The following is a 23,253-nucleotide window of genomic DNA, read 5'->3' on the forward strand; positions in this document are numbered from 1 at the left end:
TACAATATCCGCCGTTACCATAGCCTTTAGTAGTGTTTTCCGCTTTCGCTGGGGTTGTCCTCATTTATCGATACGGAAAACTACATTCAATCATGGTGATTATTGAACTCATTTTCTACAAATAAATAAATAAATCGCTACATATGATTTATACAAGATTCGAACATGCAACCTCAAGCTATAATATGAACTGTTTATCCAATATGCTATGATATATTGTATGTTCTCTTTGTCAAACAAAATGTTAAAATAATCTAGTGTAAAAAAGGCTTTTTGTATCAATTTTAGTGGTGATTATAAACGATATGCTTTTACATAATTTTATAAATGTGCAGAAAAAGGTGAATAAATATTATTATGTTTTTCGTATCGATTCCATATGGGTTTACTATATCGATTGCAAAATGATACGGATTCCTCTACTATTTTACAAACACATGTGCATATTCGAATGTTCAATCGCTACTAAAAGACAATTTTCTTGTAGTGATTAACCCAAAAAAAATCGAAACAAGTAGATCTAATATTCCGAATTTCAGTAAAAATAAAAATAAAAATAACCACAAAAATTGTAAGGAATTAAATAATTATACAATTATCCAAAAAAATGTATAAACTAATATACAATTACTTGACAAATTAAGCAAAATCAGAAATTTATTAAAAAATAAATCTAGATCTACAATCGAACCTAAATTAATCAAGATCTACAATACTTGTGCGGTTGACGATTCTCGCGACGGTGGTGGTGTTGTTGGGGTCGCCTGTGTTGTTTTTACACAGTGGAAGTGGTGTTGTGGTCGCCGTTGTTGTTGGTTGTTGGTGATGACAGTGGTGTTGTGGTCGCCGTTGTTGTTGTTGGTTGTTGGTGATGGTGATGGCGATTTTCGTTAATGATGTTGATGTTGGTTGTTGTTGTTGGGTGTTGGTGGTCATGGTCGTGGTGAAAGAAGAGGAGAAAAGAAAGAGGCGGACTAAGGTAAGGAAAGAGAAGGAGAAGAGGAGAGAAAGAAAAGGGAGAAGAGCAGCGAAGGAGAAGAGGAAAGAGAAAGAGAGGCGAAAATAGAAAAGGGAAGGGGCTGCGTTTTAGGGTTTGGTAAAAAGGGTTTTATTTTATTTTTTTAAAATTATATTCTGACGGAAAAGTCTGTCGAAAATTTCCGACGGACTATAAACCCGTCGGAAAATGTAAATTACGACGGAAAAATCCGTTAGAAAGCACATATATTTCGACGGATTACATTTCTGTTGGAAATTTCCAACGGATTTCTGAAGGAATTGTTGAATTCGTCGGAAACATCCGACAGAACAAAAATCCGTCGGAAATTTCACTTTTTCCGACGGAATTTCGTGTTCGACGGAACCAGTCCGTCGGAATTTTCCTATTTTCTAGTAGTGCATGCACATATAGTACAAAAGGTGGTACTATTAATAGCAAATAACTGAGATCAAATTATTTTGCAAACACCCTAATAGTTAATACTTCCTCCGTTTCTTTTTAGTTGACACGTTTCTTTAGTCACGTTTGCCAATGCACAACTTCAACCATTCATATCTTTAATTACCGATAAGCAAAAATTATGAAAATTTGATATTTTGAAAATATATATCGTGACGAATCTAACAAAACCCCACATGACTATATCTATTAACCTATATTAAAAGCAAATCCTTCCATGACACTTGTCATTACCTTGTAAAAAAAAAAATTCCGCCTTTTTCGCTTCTCTCTATTTTATTTTTTTTTGCAAAATTTTTAAGTAAATTATTTATACCTTATGATATTTTCTTTCCACTTTGGCAATCATATTCCATATATACCCAAATGAAATATTTCTGAATATCTTTTATATACTTAATATTTTGTAATATTATTGTCAATAATATTTAACAAACGTGCATTGCACGGGATTTTAACCTAATTTTTCATTATGTATAAAGCACAAAACACGGTTAAAGAAGAGTGTGTGAATAGTGCTAAAGTCAAAACGTGTCAATTAAAAAAAACGGAGGTAGTAGTATTTTAAGCCAATTTTCCTTATATAAATCAAACAACAAAATAAAAAAGAAAAAAAAAAAAAGGTAACCCAACCCCGCCCAAACCCAGCCACCCCACCAACACCCCTACCCCAGCCCAACCACCTGCCCCCACCCTTGTCGGCAACCAACGTCCCTTCCCCGACGTCGACGGTGCCCTCCTTCTCCCTATCCCATGCCATCGCTGCCCCTCCCCCTTCCTAGAAGGCTAGAACCACTTTCCCCCCACCTTAAAACCCCCTCACTCACTCGAAAAACACCTCCCTCCCCTCCCGCGGCGCCCTAACCCTTTCCCCCACGCTGGCGAAGCCGATTACCCCTCCCCTGCCATCTCCACCCACTTTCTCCCCCTAGACCACCACCCGGAACCCTAAAATGGTTGGGCGGGACGACATGCAACACCAACCGCGAGGGAGGTGGGTGGGCTGGGCTAGGTCAGTGCCGACGTCGGAGAAGGGAGGGGGTTGGGCTCTAGCTAAAGGAGAGAGAAAATTCGGGGTGGTAGCTCGGGGGAGGTTCGAAGGAAGGGGATATGGGGAAGGGAGAGGCGTTGTCGGCGCCATGGATGGAGCTACGACCGCTTACCGAGGGGGGCTGGATTTGGGCGGGGGTGGTTGGTGGAAATGGTGGCTAGGTTTGGGAGATTTTTAATTTTATAATTTTTTATAATTTTTTAATTTTTAAAAATTAATTAAACAAATTTAAAAATGAAGCAACCACATAACTCACAAGTTTAGAACTAAAAAAAAAACCTAGCCTCCTCTTTTTCTCCTCTCTCCTAAATTCTAGCCTTCATTGTCAATTTTGAAGGGGCTTTCATCGGATTTTACCGGTGGAAAGCCCCAATTTTTATTTTATTTTTTAAGTTTTTCTGTGTTCTAGGTTATAATAATGTCTCCCTCGAAAGAAAGGGTTTATCTCCTTCGAAAGACAAGGTTTTTTTGATCTCTTTCGAAAGACAAGGTTTTATTCGCGCTTAATTTAATCTTCAGTTGTGCAGGGTTACGATTGATTATTGTTCAGATGCAGGTTACGAAATCAGCACAAGAATTTACTATTCACAAAATTATGAAGCGGTGACGGATCCACTAAAAAAGTCGTATGAGACAACGAATTGAGAATGTGCCGAATTGTAATATCTATAAATTAGGATTCTTAGTCTTTCCCCAGTCAATTCCTGTTTGAGTTTGTTAAATCTGTTTTCATTATTGTTAAATGTCAATTGTAGATGTCGTATGACTTTAATTGATGAAATATTATGTCTTTTAGGACTTTTTTTTCAAAAAAAAATAAAAATAAAAAAGAACCAACCACATGATGCCATGTGGCACAATTAACCCTTAATGACTAACGAAGTTGACACCAGTCAGTCATTTGGTGACATTTTTGTTGAAGGTATATAGTGAATTTGAAAGTTTTCACGGGTATATGGTGATTAAACGAATTACTCAGGTATATATGGTAAAAAAAAAAAAAAAAAAAATTCCCCCACAAATCTCCCAACATTCTGCCCTTAAACTTCACCTTTTCAATTCCTTAAATTAAGTTTCACAAACGTAATTTGTTCAATAGGTGATAAAATGTTGAATTAAATTCTTTAGTGGGTGGGAATATACAATTTATTTTTATTTGGGTGGTAAAATTCTTCTGTTTTTTTTTAAAGTGGTAGTCAGGGAAAAAAAAAAAAAAAAAAGCCTTTTTTTTCTTTTCTTTTTTTTTTCATAGATTAACTTTTACCTTTTTTTTCCTTGAATTAATAATGTTAATTTTCTCATTATAACTGAGATATAAAATCACAATTCTATGTAAGATAATTAGGATTTAAAACCATTGGAGAAGAGATACTCCTAAAAGCAGGGATGCCATCTCATCAGGAGCGTACCTCATACTATCAAATTCAGGCTGCAAGGACCCCAAGAGCACTTAAATTACAAATGCATCTGTAATAAATTTAAGTGAGATTAACTCAAATGCTCTTACATCAGCCTCTTTCAGGTATCTTCAAACTATCTTTGATTAGCTATTACTAATTACCTCGGCTAGCTATAATAGCTTTCTGGACCTACATTGGAAATAGGTCACCAACAGCTTCTTAGATTGTCAAAACATCATGGTAACTGTGAATGTCGCAAAGCTTCAGATATTGAAAGTAACAAAATCATGAATTGATCCTCGCAGCAAAGATTGTAATCTCGAATAAGGGCATACCCTCAGTGACAGCCTGAAGATGGGCTCTACTTATGGTACAGGTAAAGAATACTGAAGATAAAGAAGGCAGCCATCTGCAACCATTAGAAACAGGCAATCAATTTTACTTCTAAGTATTGCCATCTAGTTTATATAGATGTAAAATGTAAGAAATTTTGAGGATACCGTCGAGAATGAAGCCCCATAGTAAGGAAAAGCCACTGGTAAAAATCTTTCATATTCGTCATGATTGTATGGACGTACTGGAATCTGCAGTTAACAATATTTGATTTGCTTTCAGTAAATGCAGGCATGCAGCACTAACAACAACCACACTATAATGCAGCAGGAGGATGACTGAACAGACAAGAACAATATAATTAAAGACATTCTTTTCTGTTTATAGATAGTACTTAATTTTATTGCAGCTAAGTTATATCACTCTAATAATTCACTACAAAGCTAATGGGCTAAAAAATTATTAAAATAATATAAAAATGCCATACAGCCAATGGAATCATCTGATGCTAAAATTTCCATAAACATACACATCACAAGGCATTAGTCCAAGCCACTATCATAACAATGAAAAATTAAAGCCACTCTAACTAGTAAAAGCTGCTTAGATAATTCTCCTTCCCATTATAAGAAAGGGCATATTAAATATAAAACTAATATGGGTCACTAAAAGATGATCACCTGTTTCGCAAGAGACAAGCTTGTATAACCAAGTCTCTGATACTCAATCTTGAACTGGAAAACCCCATAAACATCTGGAACTTTGAATGATGTGTGATATAAACCCTGCTGACCAAAAATACCAACAATTGAACATACGATAAAACCAACCAAATAAAGCCAATTTAAATTCCAACAAAGCTACGGATAATCCATGAGATTACCGTCTTATCTTTTGATAGGGTCTTTAACACATAGGGGCTCATCAGGTAGAACTGCAATTGCACATCATCAGCCACATAGGGCTCCCAGCTAGTTCCAGACCACTCGTATATCTCAACAGAGTATTCCTGAAATAAAGTCAACATTATGAGAGCCCCTTGGTTCCCTCCCAACCAGTTCAGGTGTTATAACTAAAAAATTAAGCATTACCAGGTCATCCTTGATGCGATAGATGGAAGGTTCATTTGTTTCCCCAAGTTTATGATGTTTAACATTGACAGCCTAAATTAAGAGCCAATATTATCAAAGTAAAAAAGGCAATACCATATAAGCAAATAATCACTTCATGAGTCGTGAGAGAGTAAATGCAGGTGGCCTACCTTTAGATGACCCCTCTCATGGAATATCCATTTGCTTAACTCTGTTAAAAACTGCTCATTACCAGATTTTTCATACCTGTAGCATAAATACCAAATCTTACACCTCCTTGACACATATAATGTATTTAGATTGTATCTAGATTACAAGCTAGAAACAGGATGCATTTTTACTTTTACACGACCAAGACCATGTAAATAAAGGTTCAAGTCGAACCTAACATGCTCTAATTCTAGCCACATCTTGAAAGGCAACTATCATGATGATTGTGAGGATCATTGCAACCACAGGCAGGGGATATTTTCCATCCAGTGTACAGATTACAGAACCACTGGAGTAGGAAAAAAAAAAAGGTGCCGGTAAATTTCGACCCCCGTGATGCATACCAAATGAAAATAATGTAGCATGCAAGTAGTACCTATTAGTCTATTACGGCAAATTTTTTTATCCTAAAATACCAAAATGGTATGACAAGACCTTCATAAAACAAAAAATAAGAACAGGAGAGCGCCAAACTTGCATTTCCATTTCCTCTTTCTGATAAGGTCGCTCATTCCATTGCATATTTTACAAAGAAAGAGAACTGACATCTCTAACTGACACATTCAACTTGTGACAGCTAAACTCAAAAAATCCTCATCACCAGAAGAAAAGAGAGGAAAATATTGCAGAAAGAAGCCAATAGCAAGTTACCAACACTGATGTACGAGTATTTCTTGATCTCATGCACATACACAAGCACTTTACTCCAAGATTCCTCAATATAAAAAATTGAACATTTTCCTCTTCTTTTTTGCTGCTTATATCATCAATGCTACAACCACTGCCCCATTAGTGCCCACTACACATATCCCAGTGACCCTTCAACAATTACTAGCAGGGGCTAATATATATTGGACAACAACAAAGCCTTAGTCCCAAAATAATTTGGGGTCGGCTAACATGAATCGTCATAAGGGACTGTCAGTAAAGGAAAAAGAACATAGCAAGATAATCGGCTAATATATATTGGACATTCTTTCAATTTCATATTTAATCACTAACACCTCAACAAATATGGTGGCTTAAAAGAAAAATATGGACTCAACAGGCACCAAGCAATAAGTTAATTGAGCAGGACTTACTTAAATGAGGTCCCAGCTTTTTGGACACTTGACCTTAGAAACCTGTATCGCCCAAAAATAAAAACAATATAATAATAATAAAACACACACACAAGGGATTATGTATATAGAAGATTCTTAATGCATAAACCACATACCGGTCACTAAACATATCCAAAGAGCCAGAAATCAGAACTCGAGCATTGTTTCTAGCCTGCAAGTTTGCATCAACAAGACGTGTAAATGTCAAGGATTGTAACATATATTACTGAGGCACATGTCAGGAAATGAATTACAGTAAAAGCAACTGAATTCACTAGACACGTTATGCACAAAACAAAACGAGGCTCACTCACATGAAATCACTAGCTATAAACTGACATGCATAACATATAGATATCTAGGGTCGGTTAAAAGGCTGTGGAAACTCACAGGGTCCATAAGTTAGTTAGGGCCTACATATAGATAGGATATATACACTTTGTCAAGCTAAAATTCAGTTAGTTGTGGTAAAGTGGTAAGGTACAACCTCTTCATCGATGAAAATCGCTGGCTCGATTCTCCCAAACCCCATTTTTCAACTGCCTTTATAAAACCGATTAATGTTTGGAGTACTATTTTTGTCTTTTTGGCTACTAGATTTTGCTTTTGGCTCATGTTGATAATGCAATACTGAATGATTATCTACACCATTCTTTATCAGTTAATACCTTTTTTCTTTTTTTTTTTTTTTTTTTTTTTTTTGCTAAAAGCTTATCAGAACATTTGCATCTGATAGGGTAATATTTATGAACGGTATTTTTTACTTCCAATCGCAAATAATATGGTTTTTTGAGTGTATGGTTTAGTTAATTTTACATGTAAGCATAATTGTATAGTTCCTTCATATTGCTAACAAGTAATTTGATGAAACTTTTACATTTTATACCGTATCTTCATTTTTATTATACATAACATTGGAGGTTGAGGGTATATTATTTAAATTGCACAAGACCTCCATGATAATAGAGTCAGCCCTGTAGATAATTGAAAGATAGCAAGCATAATTATTGGTCAAATTGATAGCCTAGATTATTAAGTTGAAAGCAAATACCAGAACATATAATTGAGCCATCCGTGTAGATAATTGAAAGATAACTAGAATATTACGGAGTATATATTATTGGCCACCAAATGTACACATGCTTAACTAGTGAACGGTTTAACCTTAACAAGAGCATCATAAAAGAAGCGTCACCAAAGGCGAAGTTACATTGTTAAGAAGCAGAGCTGCAGATATTGACTAATACAGTTTTTAAGAATTAAAAACCATTGCATGCCATAATCAAAAAAGCATAATCATGACCATGATTCATGACCCTTCTACTTCAGTACTTTCTGGTCCATAACCCAGATTCAAGGGCTCAAAGTCGAGTTCCATTATCATTATATAATAAAAAAGGCTCAGGCTAGTAGTACGAAATATGATTTATCAGAGAAAACTCACATCAACCCAACCAATAAAATAAGTTCTAAAGAGGTCATAAAAGCATATTTACTCCTAGCATATTATTTTCAGATACGATGCAAACATGGAGAGAGAAAATGTAAGTGAGACAATATTTTGAACCTGGACAACTGAAACCAGGGAGATGGAAGTGCCAGTCAAAGCTGGAGGTTTTGAAAGCTTGTTGTTTGGATTAGCAGAATATGCTGCCGGAGAAGCTGAGAGAACCTTCAATGCCTGATTTAAGAGTTAAACTTGTCAGAAACATGATGAAACATCACAACTTAGCTCTTAAACTTCAACAATGAACCACAACAGATAACATCACTTACCAGACTACTAGCAGCATTTACTGAGTGTGCAATCCCCCTAAATAGCACAGGAGCCTAATAAATAACGCCCGATAAAATTTAGATATGTATGCTATTGCAGTCAATAATGGAATAACCAATGGACAGTACAGATGTTTATCAAAGAAAAAAAAATTGACTCGGAAACTGACCTCAATCTTCTCTCTCCAAAGAATCACATCGGATTTGATGATATCATCACTAGCAATTAGTGTATGATCACCTTCAATCTCAGATACTGAATAGCTGGTGTGATCTACAACTACAGCTGCTGTATCCTATCCCAATAATATCAAAAAAATGAAGAAAAAACGAACATAATGATCGGTTTACTCCACTATTGATAGCCAATCATGAAATCCAAGCTAATCAATCCATCTAATCAAACTCAAACTGTAGAGGAGTTGCAAAGACAACATATACCAAAATTCTATGTTTCTCTAATCTCAAACCATTTCTCACTATATCCAATGCTTAATTACCAAATCGAACAGAAATTTAGTCTAGTGAATGATAAATTTACCAAAAAATAATCCTCGTTTCGACAAAATTTGATACAGAACCAATGTCCTTAAAGTATGCACAATGCACCACAAACAATTACTCGAGTTATCCAACTGTTATGCATAAATTCGAAAAATGAACAAAAATCGAGTTATCCTAAGCTGCAGAAACACTTACATCCTCAAAATCAATACCACACTCTGAGGCAACATTACGGATAAAATCAGATGCATTGGCATCAGCAGCAACAATCAAATCGTGTCCAGAATCAACAAAGTCCAACACATCATTTAACTTCAACGATCCATCTCCAATACCTTCCACAACAAATAACAAACAGAAATCAATCTTCCATATCTCAAAACCGGTACAACCGATTGTACAATGCACATGATACAACAGGTTTTACAATAGAAATTGCCGCGGAAAACAATTGAATAAAACAAAATTGAGAAAATTACAGAAAAGCTAAACTTACTATCAGCAGAAGGAGAGAAGAGAATGAGGCCGTCGTACAAGTAATGACCATAACGTTGAAGAGCGATTTTGCGATCATCTGAAAGCTTGAAATCTAGGTTGTAACCACGAGATTGCAGAGAATTGAAGTAAATTGAGTGAGAAGATTTGTAAGACGCGTCTTCTAGAATGACGAGGATCTTTCGATCGGTCGGCTTGACTGGATCGAAGGCGGTTGAGAGTGAGATGAGGAGAGAGAAAATGGTGAAGATGCAGAGGAGTTTCGCCATAGTTAGGGTTTTAAGTTTTGATTACATGCGCAGAGATCTGGAAAAGAGAGGTTTTGGTTAAGTTGGAAATACCGAAATAGAGAGCTTGACCGAGCTTGTGCTGGTCGTCTTCTCGGAGTGTAACTACCTAACCAGTAACCACTTACCGGCTTAGAGATTAAAATTAGGATATGTTTTCTTTGCGTTAGGCTTATTTGAGTTAATTACATAACATATGGTGGGTCATGTGAATAATTTTAGTATAATCGTATAGATAGATATAATACGAAGTAATTTATATCTTTACATGGTATTATGAAGATTCGTACTTATAATTTGATTAAGAAAATAACATTAAAATTTAAAATTAGATTAGGCATTAGCATTCAAATATTTCAAAATGTGTTATCTTATATAATTACTTATATGAAACAATAATGGTACTTTTTGATTGATTTGATTTAAAGCAATTTTGTTGAGGTTATAGTTGTTTTTTCCACCTATATAATAAAAAACAATAAAAACTTCACAAAGTTGTATTTTGGCCTTGTAGGCCAATCAATTGAATTAGTGTACAAGAGGAGCATTTTACATTTTGTAGCTACTAGCTAGAGTGGTATCTCGTGGATATTTGCAGGCACCTCCAAATTCGTGTGGTGTAATTCTAGCAAAAAGAGCATTATCCTTGAGTCGAAAATACTAGCATGACCTAGCTCTTAAGAACAAATTCTTCAGAGAAAAGATAGATCACTCCTTGTCAACTGCTGAACTAAGAGCAACTTCCTCCCTTAAACTAGCTAGCCTAGCCCTCTCACGGTCCTGCTTAAATACACAATACAATGGTGTATAAAACAAGCAGCATAAACCAAATGGAACAACCATCATTGTTAGAAGTCCACGGGACAACGCATAGGCCTCTTGAGTCGACCCTCCACCAGGATGGACAGATTTTGAATTGTACCCATATATCTTCTCCGAGAGTATTCCAACCAGTGGTGCAGCAAAGGAAGAGAAGGAGCCCTCAAATGCACGATCAAAAGAGTATATCATTGTCCTGTGCTTAGCAGGCACCACTTGAGAGAACATGGGTGCATTTGCAGCAGCTCCATTCCAGCTGATGATCAGGCCCATGAAGAATAGAGTGGTTGCATAAATATACCAACTGTTCACAGACTGAGGAATCACTGTGAGGAGGAACCACGAGAATGGGATGCCCATGGATGCACTGAATTGAGCACACATTATTCTGCCGGAATAAGGATAGAAACACGTTATCCGGTCAGCAATCATCCCACCAAGGACGGCGCCACTTGCAGATCCAAAAGCAAAGAGACTAAGGAGCCCTGCTGAAGAATTATGATCAAACCCTGGAGGCACAAATATAAATAAAAGTCCTAGTTAGCTGCATGTTCATCAGAACTAGCGCTTGATTTTCCATAGAAGTAGAAATTTGTAGAGCCACTTAGTAAGCAAAAACGGAGGTGAAACAGATAGAATAATGAAGTAATTGAAGGAAATATGTAAAATACTTCGTATATACTTCCTCCTATTATTCTATTATTTCTATCAATACCTTTGTATTAAATTGTTGATAGATGTCATTAATCTCATCAAGGATGCATCATGTAATTAGATTACAATATTAAATTATGGAGTTCTTAAAACATGCTCACCAATCAATTCAAACCACATGGTAAAAAACACCATGGCTGTCCATGGTAGTGAACCCATTAGGCCCTGCAAAACAATAACCCGAAATGTTTGAACCTTCATAACAGCTTTCATTGCTATCAATGACTCATTCCAAATGGATTTTGAACTTCCACCATATTTACCAATCAAAGCATTCCTGCATCAAAAAAACAGATATGAACTTCAAAGAACTCAGACATGGAAGTTTAAGGAGATAATGTGCTGGTAACATAATACTACGGTAGAATGTCTCCTCGTTAATTACAAGTTCAAAGTACATTAATGAAAACATATTGTCAGTCATGCCCCCTCCACCCTCAGACTTAATAAAACAAATCTAGAAGCCACATTAAGGCACAAAGTCTCTGAAATGCAACAGAAATGACCTGAATTTACATGGATGTGATACGGGTGATTAGGAAGGCAGGAATGATTAAAAAAAAAAAAAAAAATTTAAAAAAAAAAACAAAAAAAAAAACAAAAAGACAAAAAAAAAAAGAAGAAAAAAAATTCAAGAAAGTAATGTTACCTATCAGAAGCTTCAGAAGAGGAAATCTTTCTCGGGTCTTCAACAAACAGGAAAACAAGTAAGCCAATCTTCATACTCAAACTAGCCATCATGATAAAAGCGACTCTCCAGCCAGGTACACCCCAGAATTCGTGACCAGCCATGACTGTCGCCACAACACCACCTCCAATTCCACCAAAACTACCAACAAAGCTGAGCATCCCAAAACCTGTCCCTCTTACACCTTCTAAATAGCTGTCTGCTATGAACGATTGGAGTGCTGGTATCACGATTGCTAGACCAAAGCCATTGACAGCCCTCCAGAAAGCAACTTGCATAAATCGCTGGCTTACACCCACAGCTGCAGTTGATACTGCCCAAAAGAGGGTTCCCATTGCAAGTATTGCTGGACGGTCATAGTTGATGACAAGTATCCCAGCCAAAGGGGATGCCAATCCTCGCACAAAGTTTCTGACAAATGTCAGATACCCCAGATCAGCAGGCCCAACATTAAAAGCTTGACTAACTTCAGTGTACACAGAAGGGAGTAAATTTTCATCAGCCTTTTCCATTACAGCAGCCATATTGATGAGAATAAGGGAGAGAGATATCCCAAAGATCTTTCTTCCTCTGCAAACACAATCCAATTTCAGGATGTTACATAAGTCAAAGCAAGAAAAGAAGAAAAATATTTAAGACAACGAAGTGGCAAGGGTATATATGTCACCAGGTGTTATTGCATAACTGTAGAAGAACTAAGAACCAGCCACAGCAAGGATGAAAAAATGCTACATATTACCATGCTACAAAAGGAACTCAATGACCATTTTTACAAAAATGAAAATGGGAAACAGGAAATTTACTACAGAGTAAGCAACAAACATAGGATAGATGCCAATGGCAGGTTTCTTGCAGCATCAGAAAATCATGCTAAATAGTACTGCACATTTTCTGCAACAAACATATATAATTTACCGTGATAAGTCTAATAACTTATTTAAATCCGCTGTGATGCCAAGCTTATAATCAAGAGCGAAAACAAATGATGACATTCAGATAAGGGTATGAATCTTATCAGTTCCAAGATAAGATTCTATTATAAAGTTGCTCTAGCCAGTAAGCCAAGAGCAGCAGCATGCTCAGTCAGGATAACAAGCCAAACCTGTTTGGGCTGTTTCATGAGCTCAAGTTTGACTCAGTCCAGTCAAAAACTTGACTCAAGTAAGGATGAAGGAGAGCATGAACTCGAATTCAACTAGAGACTTTAAAAGCATACCTCAGCTTGACCCAAAAGAGTTGTAAGCAGTTAAACACCTTATAAAGGTTTGGTTATAATTGTTAAATAAAATGTGTTGTGACTTAAGTCCTATAAAAAGTAATCACTTTATAAGGCTAACGAGATGCTAAATTTATTTTCATATGGTTTTGGGATGAAACCTCCTTTAGTCTTATGAAGGTGGACTCTCTTACCTATTGATGGGTGCGGCACAAACCCATAACAAACCCATATTTCAAATGGCATGAGAGCAACTACAGCATTGGGACTTAAAACTCTAGCTCCATGGAAAAGACACATGTGATGTGATTCATATTCATCAAATATATATAAGGAACTCAAACATTAGTATATCATTTCGCAACATGAATGTTATAGATTGAGGTAATATATTGCTGCAGGCCTGCAGCTTGTATTTTAGCAGTTGAAAGGCTCAGAACCAAGCCAAAATAGGCCTAACTCAAGCTCACAATTCAGTCACTCCAATAAGCCCAAATTCCCAACATTAGTGTATATGTACTCCCTCTATTTAGAAATCGTTATCACATTTTCCCAATCCCTCTTTATTTAGAATATACTCCTACATGGCATTACAAAAAGACCATTAATAACATTTGTGTCATTTCTATCTATTTCCATTTCCCAATCATATAAACCATGAAATTCAACAAGCCATTAACTTTGTAAGAAATGTGACAAATTTGTGTCATTTCTATCCATACCCATTTCCCAATCATGTAAACCATGAAATTCAACGAGCCATTAACTTTGTACAAGTAAAAAATGTGACAACTTTTCCCGCATTCTAATGTAGTATACATAACAATTAATTCCAGACAGAAATCAGTGTTCATTCTTCATGTTGTTAACATGTCTAGTGTTTAAGTGATGCCTACTAATCTAATATTGACATACAGTACTTTAAAGTTACTTCCTTTTTTTTTTTTTTTTTACACATCATCATGTGCATCACACTGTTTCCCTACATAATCTATCAGAAAGGCTAATCTAAAACACTGCTTACTGTATCACGATTTTCTCAATGCCGGATCAATAAACTACAATATTAAATGAAAAGGGTTTTTTTTAGTTGCCATACCAGCAGTCTAATCAGAACCCTACTGCCGTACGTGCAACAACGAGTAACCTACAACTAAATCTAGTCTAGACCAAAAAAGCAAACGATTCAATAAGTAACAGCAATATAATAGTGGGATTACATAATAATATGAAAAAAACTAAAAGGATATTAGATTTGAACTTACTTCATGGTGCCCAGATACGGAAATGGTAATGGTGATGAAGAAACGATATGAAAAGGGGATCTAAACAGTTCTTTGGAGACCCAAAAACTCAGTCGTTTTGGGTTCTGAACATGATTTTTGAGTAAATATAATAATCATCCATTAGATTTGAAATTTTGGGGAAATGAAGTACAAGATTTGTGACACTTTTTTTTTAATTTTTTTGGGTTTTTGTACTACTTGATGATTGAAAATTATGGAGTACTCCGTAATTGTGAAGAGTATTTTCTGGGATATTTGATGGAAATTGAGAAAAGTCGTCGGAGTGGGAGGGGTTGAACCGTTGAATTGAATATCGTTATTAGTCGTTGCCCACTTGTCCCGATAAACGCGCTATTTGGGAGTTTATCGATGAACGCTAGTTGCTTGTCTTTATTTATTTGATTGATGAAAGAAATTACGGAGTACAAATTCAAGTTGAGCATTGGTCGAACCGTGCAAGCCCATATTTGGTGCTTGAAATGGGCTAAGAAGATGAATTTTGCATAGATTCATAAATGGAGCCTAATTATGGCACATTGAGCCCTTGATAAATTTTGTTGGTTAGGAGGAGTCAGTTGACAAGCAGTTCGACCAAACATAGTGTTGGCACATGTTACAATTTGAAAATAATGTTCATGCATAATTCATAAATTATTAACGTGCCTTATGACCTTATGTGTCACTTTGTTTCAACTAACGACACTCTTAACGCTCAAATTTAATACTCTCTCCGTCCCCTTTTGTTTGTCACTTTTGAAGGAAAATTACGGGAATTAAGGTGGAGAATGTGAAGTAATTAAAGTATATGGGAAAGTGAAATACTCAACCAATAAAGTAATAAAAGTGCATGGGAAAGAGATTTTTCCAATTAAAAAAGTAATTAAAGTACATGGGAAAGAGAAATTGATAGATTCAAGAGTGTAAAACATTAAATTAGTCAAAAGTTGGTGTAATTTTTATGGCAAATGTTAGGGTAAAATAAGAAGAGGACTTAATAAGGACAAAAAAAAATGAAGGTATAAAAGTCTTTTTATGTATCTTAATAATTATGAAAATATGAAATGTGACAAATATTTAGGGGCACCCAAAATGGCAAAAGTAACAAACAAAATAGAACGAAGGGAGTAAAAAAAACTCACTTCTTATGTTATACTCCGTTTGCTACTAAGTACGGAGTACTCACTTCATTTATTTTTTTAAGTGCATTAACCTAACCTAGGAAAATTTACACTTTGATGTCCCAAGGTTTAAATAAATTTTATTTTGGTGACCCATGGTTTTAATATTCCCACTTTAGTATCCTGTCAATCCTGCCATTAGATAATTGTTCAATATTAGTGCTTAATAGTTAACGTTGTTACATCTTACATTCTCTTTTTTTTTTTTTTTTTTTTTGAAAAATATCATTATTTTTTATTAAACTAAAGCAGTAAAGCCACATATTAGCATAAAAACATAATCACAATTTGACATATAAAAAAGAGATGCCCATATATACATGAACCAATAGTAGTGGAACTTCTTCTCTCATCATTGTAGCTCATATAATATGATCATGTTAAACAATTTGACATATGAAAAAGAGGAGAATTATGAGAGGGAATTCTGAGAGAGATGAGGGAAATGGGTTTTGAGGGCAAATTTAGAGACCCTTTTTTTTTTTTTTAGGGAATAGAGACATTAATATAATTGTATGGTTTTAGTTTAACGGAGAATGTGACGAGGTTAGTACTTGATAACTAAATTTGAATAATTATCTAATGACAGGACTTTAGAGTGGGAATATTAAAATCATGGGTCACCAAAGTGGAATTTACTTGAACCTTAGGACACCAAAGTGTAATTTTCCTTTAACCTATATGTAGATTGAAGAAGGTGAGTTTGACAAAGTAAAGTACATAGTACTGTATTAAGTAATTGGGGTTTGTTAGCAAATAACAGATCATACTCCTTACTTTTTTTTTTCTCTTACACTTTACTTATTAAACCCCACTAGAGGCACTTTGGGGTGGGGATTCCCATACCCATCCCCCCCACTTCTAAAGTGTCTAGCCCGCTAATTCGGCCCGGGAGGACCTGTGAGAGGTTCCGACCCGGTAGAACCCTTCTCCTTACCAATCAAAAAAAAATTGCATATTAATTGCACGCTTTACTTATTTTGTTGGTGTTTAGAGAGCCACAAGGACGAGGGTGAGAATCGATCCCATAATCTCGTGGAACCGGGAGGGAAAGTCTAACCACTTGAGCTATCCCTCACTCTCACACTTTACTTATTTGGTATGCTTTATTCTTTTTTTGTTTGTGTTTACAGATAAAATACCCTAATCACCCTTGTTCACATAGGCGGAGCCATATTCAAGTTAATTAGATCAATTGTCCCCACATCATTCCTAAAAATAGTTGTTATATTTTTCAATTAAAAGATGAAAAAAACAATTAAATTACTTAACACATGAAAACATCTTGATTTATAAATTTAAGATACGCAAACATGTATGGGTCAATAGACGTATACATGGAACATGTATATGTATGATACATGACAATATATTTGCAATATATGTATAAATATGATATATTTCAATCAAATTTTTAAGGATTGTTATTACTGATTAACTATTTTTTTCGTTAGATTTAAATTTTAATTTAATCGAATGTAATATAGCAAAGGTTGGATTTTTTTTAAAAAATAAAAATAAAATAAGAATAGGGACCATATAAGGAGAAAAATATGAAACAAACAATAAAATAAATAAATAAATAAAAAGTGATGTTTGTGTCAATTTAGAATAGTGATTCGGTTAGAAAAACAGAGAAGTAATTAAAATACTTGTCTTTTTCAACTGTACAGGAATATTTTTTTTTTGGTGCTCCACTTCGATTCACCCTTTGAGTTAATCCGGACTCGAGCTCAGTTCTAGGTGGTTAGGTTTCAGTCCCTTCCCAATTATTATTACAGGGGATCAAACACGTGATCCTCCCTACCAAAAGCAGCTCAATCACCACTGCACTGCACCAACAACCAATTGGTAACTGTATAGGAATATGAATATTATTTACAACACTTTATAGTTTGACATGAGACTTTATTGTTTCACAACCTCATTTGCATTTACTTTTTACTTGGTACAAGTATTATTTCAACAAACTTACTAGCTATCTTTTTCCATCCTTAGGGTTGTTAAATATTGCCAACAAAATTTATCAAAACCCCAACAAAATCAGTGAATGAACATCAATACCCTTACAAACCACATCCATCTTCTCTCACATCACCTAACCACCACCACCACTTCTCTCACCACAATCTCTCTCATAACCCAACCCTTACCACCCTTCTCACCCCACTAGGCCACCACCACCACCACTCCCATTTCAAGAGTCGGCGGCAATGTACAGGGCGGCGGTGAAGGAAGGGACGTGGTGCATGCCGATTTTGGGTGTCAGTTTTTGGTTTTTTTTTTTTTAACATTATTATTAAATTATTATTATTTATGTGATTGTTATCATAATAATAATTATTAATTTGATTATTGTTATAATTGTTAATGTTTTTATTTTATGGTTTAGGGTGGTGGTGGTTTAATGGTTCAATCTTGATGGTCACTGGAGGTACGGTCAGTGATGGTCTTGGTTGCTACGGTGGCTCAGGTGGTGGTGAGATGAATTAGAAGAGAGAAAATTTAGGTAGAATGAATTGGAATGAGTAAGGGCATAATGGTCCCTTCACATGAAATGTCGGCATTTTGATCAATTTTGCAGCGTGGTGTTTAGCGATTCGGTTTATTTAAAGTGGATGTTTCTAAAAGATTGGTCTATACCTTATTTGGTAAAATTTCCCACTTGCTCTTGTTATCTTTCTCCTCATCAATGTGGTCATCTGTATGCACAAATTTAGTTTTGTTTTTAGAAAGACAAATATATTTAAAAAATCGATGTGCAGTCAGTGGCGGACCCAGGATCTTCCGACTGGTGAGTCACAATCGATAATCAAATATGTAAAAAAAAAAATTTACCAAACAACCAAATAATAGTACTAAAAAATACATCCAAATATTCAAATAGTACAAAATACAACCAAATGTTCATATAATACTACAAAAGACAACTAAATAGTAATGCAAACTTATTAAAATAGTTCTCGACGAGTTTTCATGTTTTGATATCGATTCATGATATCTTCCATGCTAACATTAAAAAACAAATCATTCTCCAAATAAGTAATTAAACAATCATTCAACATTTGATCTCCCATGCTATTTCGTAGTTTGTCTTTCACTTGCTTCATGCCAGAAAATACTCTTTCCACACTTGCCGTTGCGACAGGAAGAAGCAACACCAACTTCAAAAGTAAATAGACCCTATCATGAGTTTCAGACAATCCCGTTTCAACCAATTTGATTGAAAGATCACTAAGACCCTTCAAATTCCAAAACCTTTCATCTCCTCTAACAGAACAAATGTAACTATCAAGTGTATGACCAAAGACTATCAATTCTGAACTTGGAAATTCATTAGGATAGAATTTTGCAAGCTTAATCAATTTTTCCTTATCAAACTTAGAAAACGATCCACAGGACTCAAACAAGACATACACACAAGTAGTTCTTTAGTTATTTCGGGAAATCGATTTTCAAGTTCTTGCAATTGAAGATCAATGACACCAAAAAAAACTTCAACTCGAAAATGATGTAGATTAGACACTTGTGGGCATTTACCTCTAAACAACCTCCTCCCGGGAACAACATATTTAGCCTCCATATCTGGAACTGCAATGTCATAGTCACCAATAAAAGAAATTACCTTTTCCATATGAGAATCCCATCCTTCATCTCTCATTTTTTGCAAATTAGTCTTGGTTACATTAACCATGGCCATTGCATTCACAATGTCTTGATCGTGCTTTTGTAAGGCCACATTCAAAGCATTTGTTATCGCAAATATACTAACCATCAAGTGTGCCACGAACACAAAATCAAAGGACATCAGAAGATTTGTAAGTGTTTGAGCTCTATTAGAATCTATTGTATCAGATACTTTTGCAATATCCTCAAGAGAACCAAGGATTACAGGGAATAAATCAAGTACATTCAAGATTGTCTTGAAGTGAGATCCCCAACGAGTATCACAAGGTCTACCTAATCCACGTTCTTGATTTAAACCTGAACCCGTTTCAAGTTCACCTAGAGACAATGCATCCACCACTCTTTGAGCTTGATTTTCACGAAGAAACTCTTTCCTTTTTGGTGAATCCCCCACAAAATTCAAGAGAGGTGCAAGTACATCAACAAATAACCAAGCACAATCTGAATTCTTTTTAGCAAGTGCAACTTGAGTTAATTGAAGTTGGTGAGCAAAGCAGTGGACAAAATAAGCTTCTTTACACTCATTCTCTATAAGAGTCCTAAGGCCATTAATAGAACCTTGCATATTACTTGCCCCATCATAACCCTGACCCCGTACTTGAGAGAAAGACAAAGAATGCTCCATTAATAAGGATTCAATAGCAGTTTTGAGAGTCAAAGAAGCAGTGTTTACAACATGCACAATACCAAGTAAACGCTCACACACTTCTCCCTTTCTATTAAGATATCTCAAACAAAGAGCCAATTGTTCCTTGTCAGAAACATCAGCGGACTCATCAGCAAGGATAGAAAATAAACCACCATCAATATCTTCAAGCATTGCTTTAGTGGTCTCTTTTGCACATGCATTTATGATATCTTTTTGGACTTTAGGAGAAGTAAGTTGACAATTACTAGGAGCATTTTTGAAAACAACTTTAGAATATTCAGGATTACCTTTGGAAATAAGGGATAAAAGTGAAAGAAAGTTACCTCTTCTTAAGGAACTTTCTTTTTCATCATGACCACGGAAAGGCAACCCTTGGAGTAAAAGCCATTGGATAGATTCAATTGAAGCTTCAAGTCGCGTCCTATATGCATTTGTACTCTCAGCGGTTTGTTTTGTTAAGGCTTGTGTGATGCTTGAATCTTGTTTCTTGAACAAATCCATAGCTAAAACAACATTATTATGTGCACTCAAGTGTTTACCGACATGTTTTCTTATTAAATCCGATCGATTCCATGATTTGAAACCATCACTAACAAAAGAATCACCTCCAAAGGCATTTTCATCCTTGAATAGATAACAAGGGAAACAATAGGCAGCATCCTTTTCCACACTATACTCAAGCCAAGTCCAAGTATCAAACCACTTAGCACAAAAGCGACGATTTTTGCCAAAAATAGAAGTTTGAGGAAATGTAAAGTCTTTGGGCTGACAAGGCTTTCTTTGAATGTAAATTCTTCTCACTAAATCTCTATCATCTTTATGAAATTGACTCATTTTTCTCCTCTTTCCTGGATCTTGTGGAAGATTAGCAAATTCATGTTCACTTAATCTTTCTCCAAAGATTGGGGCATTAGGAGAACATTGGCCTTGTTCATTTTGAGGGGAATTTTGAGTTGAATAATGAGATGGAGATGAAAGTTGCTCACTTTATTGAGGTGGAGTTATAGTTTGTTCATTTTGTGTTGGATGTGGAAGAGAAGTTGGAGTAGGATTCTTTTTAGCAAAGAAGCTAGTAATGTTTTGCATTTCATTTGGAGTATGTTTTCTCTTCATTCTGAAATTTGAATAAATATTGAACTAAATCAAGCAATATTCCCCAGAAAAGTTATTTGAATAAATATTCAACTAAATGGTCTAAATCAAGCAATTTCACATAATGACATAATCACATAAACATATTACACAAAACACAATTACACAAAACAGATTTCACATAAGTAATAACTAATAAGTTCAAGAGATTTCAATTACACAAAACACAATTGCACAAAACACAATTACACAAAACACAATTACACAAAACAGATTTCACATAAGTAATAACTAATAAGTTCAAGAGATTTCAATTACACAAAACACAATTACACAAAACAGATTTCACAAAAAAAATCAATTGATGATTAGTTGATTACCTACCTTGCTAGGCGGAGGCGAGCAGCGGAGCAGGCGGAGCAGCACTACAATAGGGCCACGGGCAGTCGACCAGCACCGCAGCACGACAGTCGGCAGCACTCAAGTCTCAGGCACCGAGGCACGCACTCAGCAAGACATCAATTCGCCAATTCAGCAGCACAGCCAACTACAAATTAACAAATCAACCAAAGTTTAAACCAAAGTTTAATAAAATTAACAAATTAGACTGAATTAATTTGAAGATTAGAAATTAAAAATAAAAATTAGAAATCAACTTACTAGCACCGACGTTTCGAGTAGCGATTTCACGAAGAGGACGGAGTCCACGAGTCACGACCACCGAGTCACCGACGTCCGACTACCAGGCGATTAGGCGAAGAGAACGGTGGCTGCCTGGCTGGGACGAAGCGAAGAGGCGAAGTCATGAAGAGAAGAATGGAGATGAGCGAAGAGGCGAAGTCACGCGAAGTCACGAAGAGAAGAATGGAGATGAGGCGATTAGGCGAAGTCACGAAGAGAAGAATGGAGATGAGGCGATTAAGAATGGCGGAGAAGGCGAAGTCACGAAGAGAAGAATGGCGGAGAAGGCGAAGTCACGAAGAGCACGAAGAGGCTAGGGCTTGAAGTCTCCTCTGATTTTTTTTTTTTATTTTTTTTTTTTTTTAAAAATAACTTAAAATTTTTTTTTGGGCCTGGTGAGTCACTTGACCCACCAGGTCTAAGCCCAAGTCCGCCACTGTGTGCAGTAATATACTGTTTGGCAAGAAGAAAAAGAAAAGCAATATGGGTAAATTTTGTGACACTATGGGTAACTTTTAATAGTTTATGGATAACTATTTATAGTTTATGGGTAATTTTGTAAGAATAAAAGTAACTGGGTAATAAGGTTCTTAAAAAAATTTAAATGTGTTTCATAGGCCGGAAATAGTCAAATAATTTCTCCGGAAATTTGGCTATTTCCGACCCTTTCCCTTTAGTTTCTTTATGTTTTTATTATTAAATTCAATAAATCTACACTCGTTGACAGTAGTAAGTACCCCTATAGTGAGGTTGAGTGTAGAAAGTGCCCCTATGGTGGGTTTTGTTCTAGTTTTGTTTTTGTTTTTGTTTTTTGAGTTTAGTATGATACAAGTTGTTTCATGGGTAAAGATTTGTGTGGGATTGAAAAAGAGGTTAATCCTTCGATTACAATTAGATGAATCAGATGAAAATTTCCTTCACGATTACAATAGATCGATAGACCCCCTCGACGAAAGAGGTTGTAAATCACTGCGATATAAAAGAGGGTATGAAGAATGTACGATTTGCTACAACGATCGTAGTTTCGCTGAAAGGAAGATTTTATTTGATTCAATTGTCATGTATTAATTAAATTTAAATCTCTTTGTAGATGTCGTATGACTTTTTATTTATGAATCAATATTTATTCAAAAAAAAAAAGTAACTGGGTAATATGGGTAACTTTTGATAGTTTAAGGATAATTCTGTGATAATAAAAGTAATTGGGTAATAAGGGTAATTTTTGTGGGATAAAGGGTAACTTTTGTAATAATATGGGTAAGTTTTGGTATACAATAACGGATGTACATTAAATTTACTGTACACTCGATGCATGCAAAAACTTTTGTTCAACATGAAGCAAAGGATTTGGGAGTATGGGACAATATTTAGAAACATATGGATTAACTCCTCCCTTGCATAGACTCACACCATCCATTTCAAAATAGTTGACACGATTTGACCATTAATAGGGTAGAAAATAATATATATATTTTTTAATGGGTCAGCGTGGAAATCAAAGCATGTATATTACAATAGTGACATCAAATAAAGT

General features: G+C 35.5%; 3 protein-coding genes across 4 annotated transcripts; all 3 read right to left on the reverse strand.

Annotated features, from left to right (window-relative positions):
- Window positions 1-3,843: 3,843 nt before the first annotated feature.
- LOC110686213 (dolichyl-diphosphooligosaccharide--protein glycosyltransferase 48 kDa subunit-like) lies at window positions 3,844-9,859 on the reverse strand. 2 transcript variants are annotated; one of them, XM_021862817.1, is made up of 13 exons: window positions 9,424-9,859; window positions 9,123-9,262; window positions 8,594-8,719; window positions 8,424-8,477; window positions 8,215-8,328; window positions 6,764-6,819; window positions 6,627-6,668; window positions 5,505-5,580; window positions 5,335-5,406; window positions 5,127-5,252; window positions 4,924-5,031; window positions 4,411-4,494; window positions 3,844-4,319 (listed from the first exon to the last, which is right to left on the reverse strand). In XM_021862817.1, the coding sequence occupies exons 1-13, from the start codon at window positions 9,689-9,691 to the stop codon at window positions 4,272-4,274; spliced, it is 1,314 nt and encodes a 437-aa protein (XP_021718509.1). In that variant the 5' UTR covers window positions 9,692-9,859; the 3' UTR covers window positions 3,844-4,271. The 2 variants fall into 2 exon arrangements, with proteins under 2 accessions (XP_021718509.1, XP_021718510.1); XM_021862818.1 differs by having other exon boundaries at window positions 4,924-5,028; window positions 9,424-9,858.
- A 345-nt stretch (window positions 9,860-10,204) lies between these two features.
- Window positions 10,205-14,957, reverse strand: LOC110686215. Its single transcript, XM_021862819.1, has 4 exons — window positions 14,412-14,957; window positions 11,892-12,500; window positions 11,344-11,519; window positions 10,205-11,037 (listed from the first exon to the last, which is right to left on the reverse strand). Exons 1-4 carry the CDS (start codon window positions 14,414-14,416, stop codon window positions 10,418-10,420), a joined length of 1,410 nt encoding a protein of 469 aa, XP_021718511.1. The 5' UTR covers window positions 14,417-14,957; the 3' UTR covers window positions 10,205-10,417.
- A 3,604-nt stretch (window positions 14,958-18,561) lies between these two features.
- LOC110685737 (zinc finger MYM-type protein 1-like) lies at window positions 18,562-20,780 on the reverse strand. The gene is made up of 2 exons (XM_021862258.1): window positions 19,032-20,780; window positions 18,562-18,990 (listed from the first exon to the last, which is right to left on the reverse strand). Exons 1-2 carry the CDS (start codon window positions 20,778-20,780, stop codon window positions 18,562-18,564), a joined length of 2,178 nt encoding a protein of 725 aa, XP_021717950.1.
- Window positions 20,781-23,253: the final 2,473 nt, after the last annotated feature.

Source organism: Chenopodium quinoa, unplaced genomic scaffold, assembly GCF_001683475.1.
Source record: "Chenopodium quinoa cultivar QQ74 unplaced genomic scaffold, ASM168347v1, whole genome shotgun sequence".
Taxonomy (NCBI): domain Eukaryota; kingdom Viridiplantae; phylum Streptophyta; class Magnoliopsida; order Caryophyllales; family Amaranthaceae; genus Chenopodium; species Chenopodium quinoa.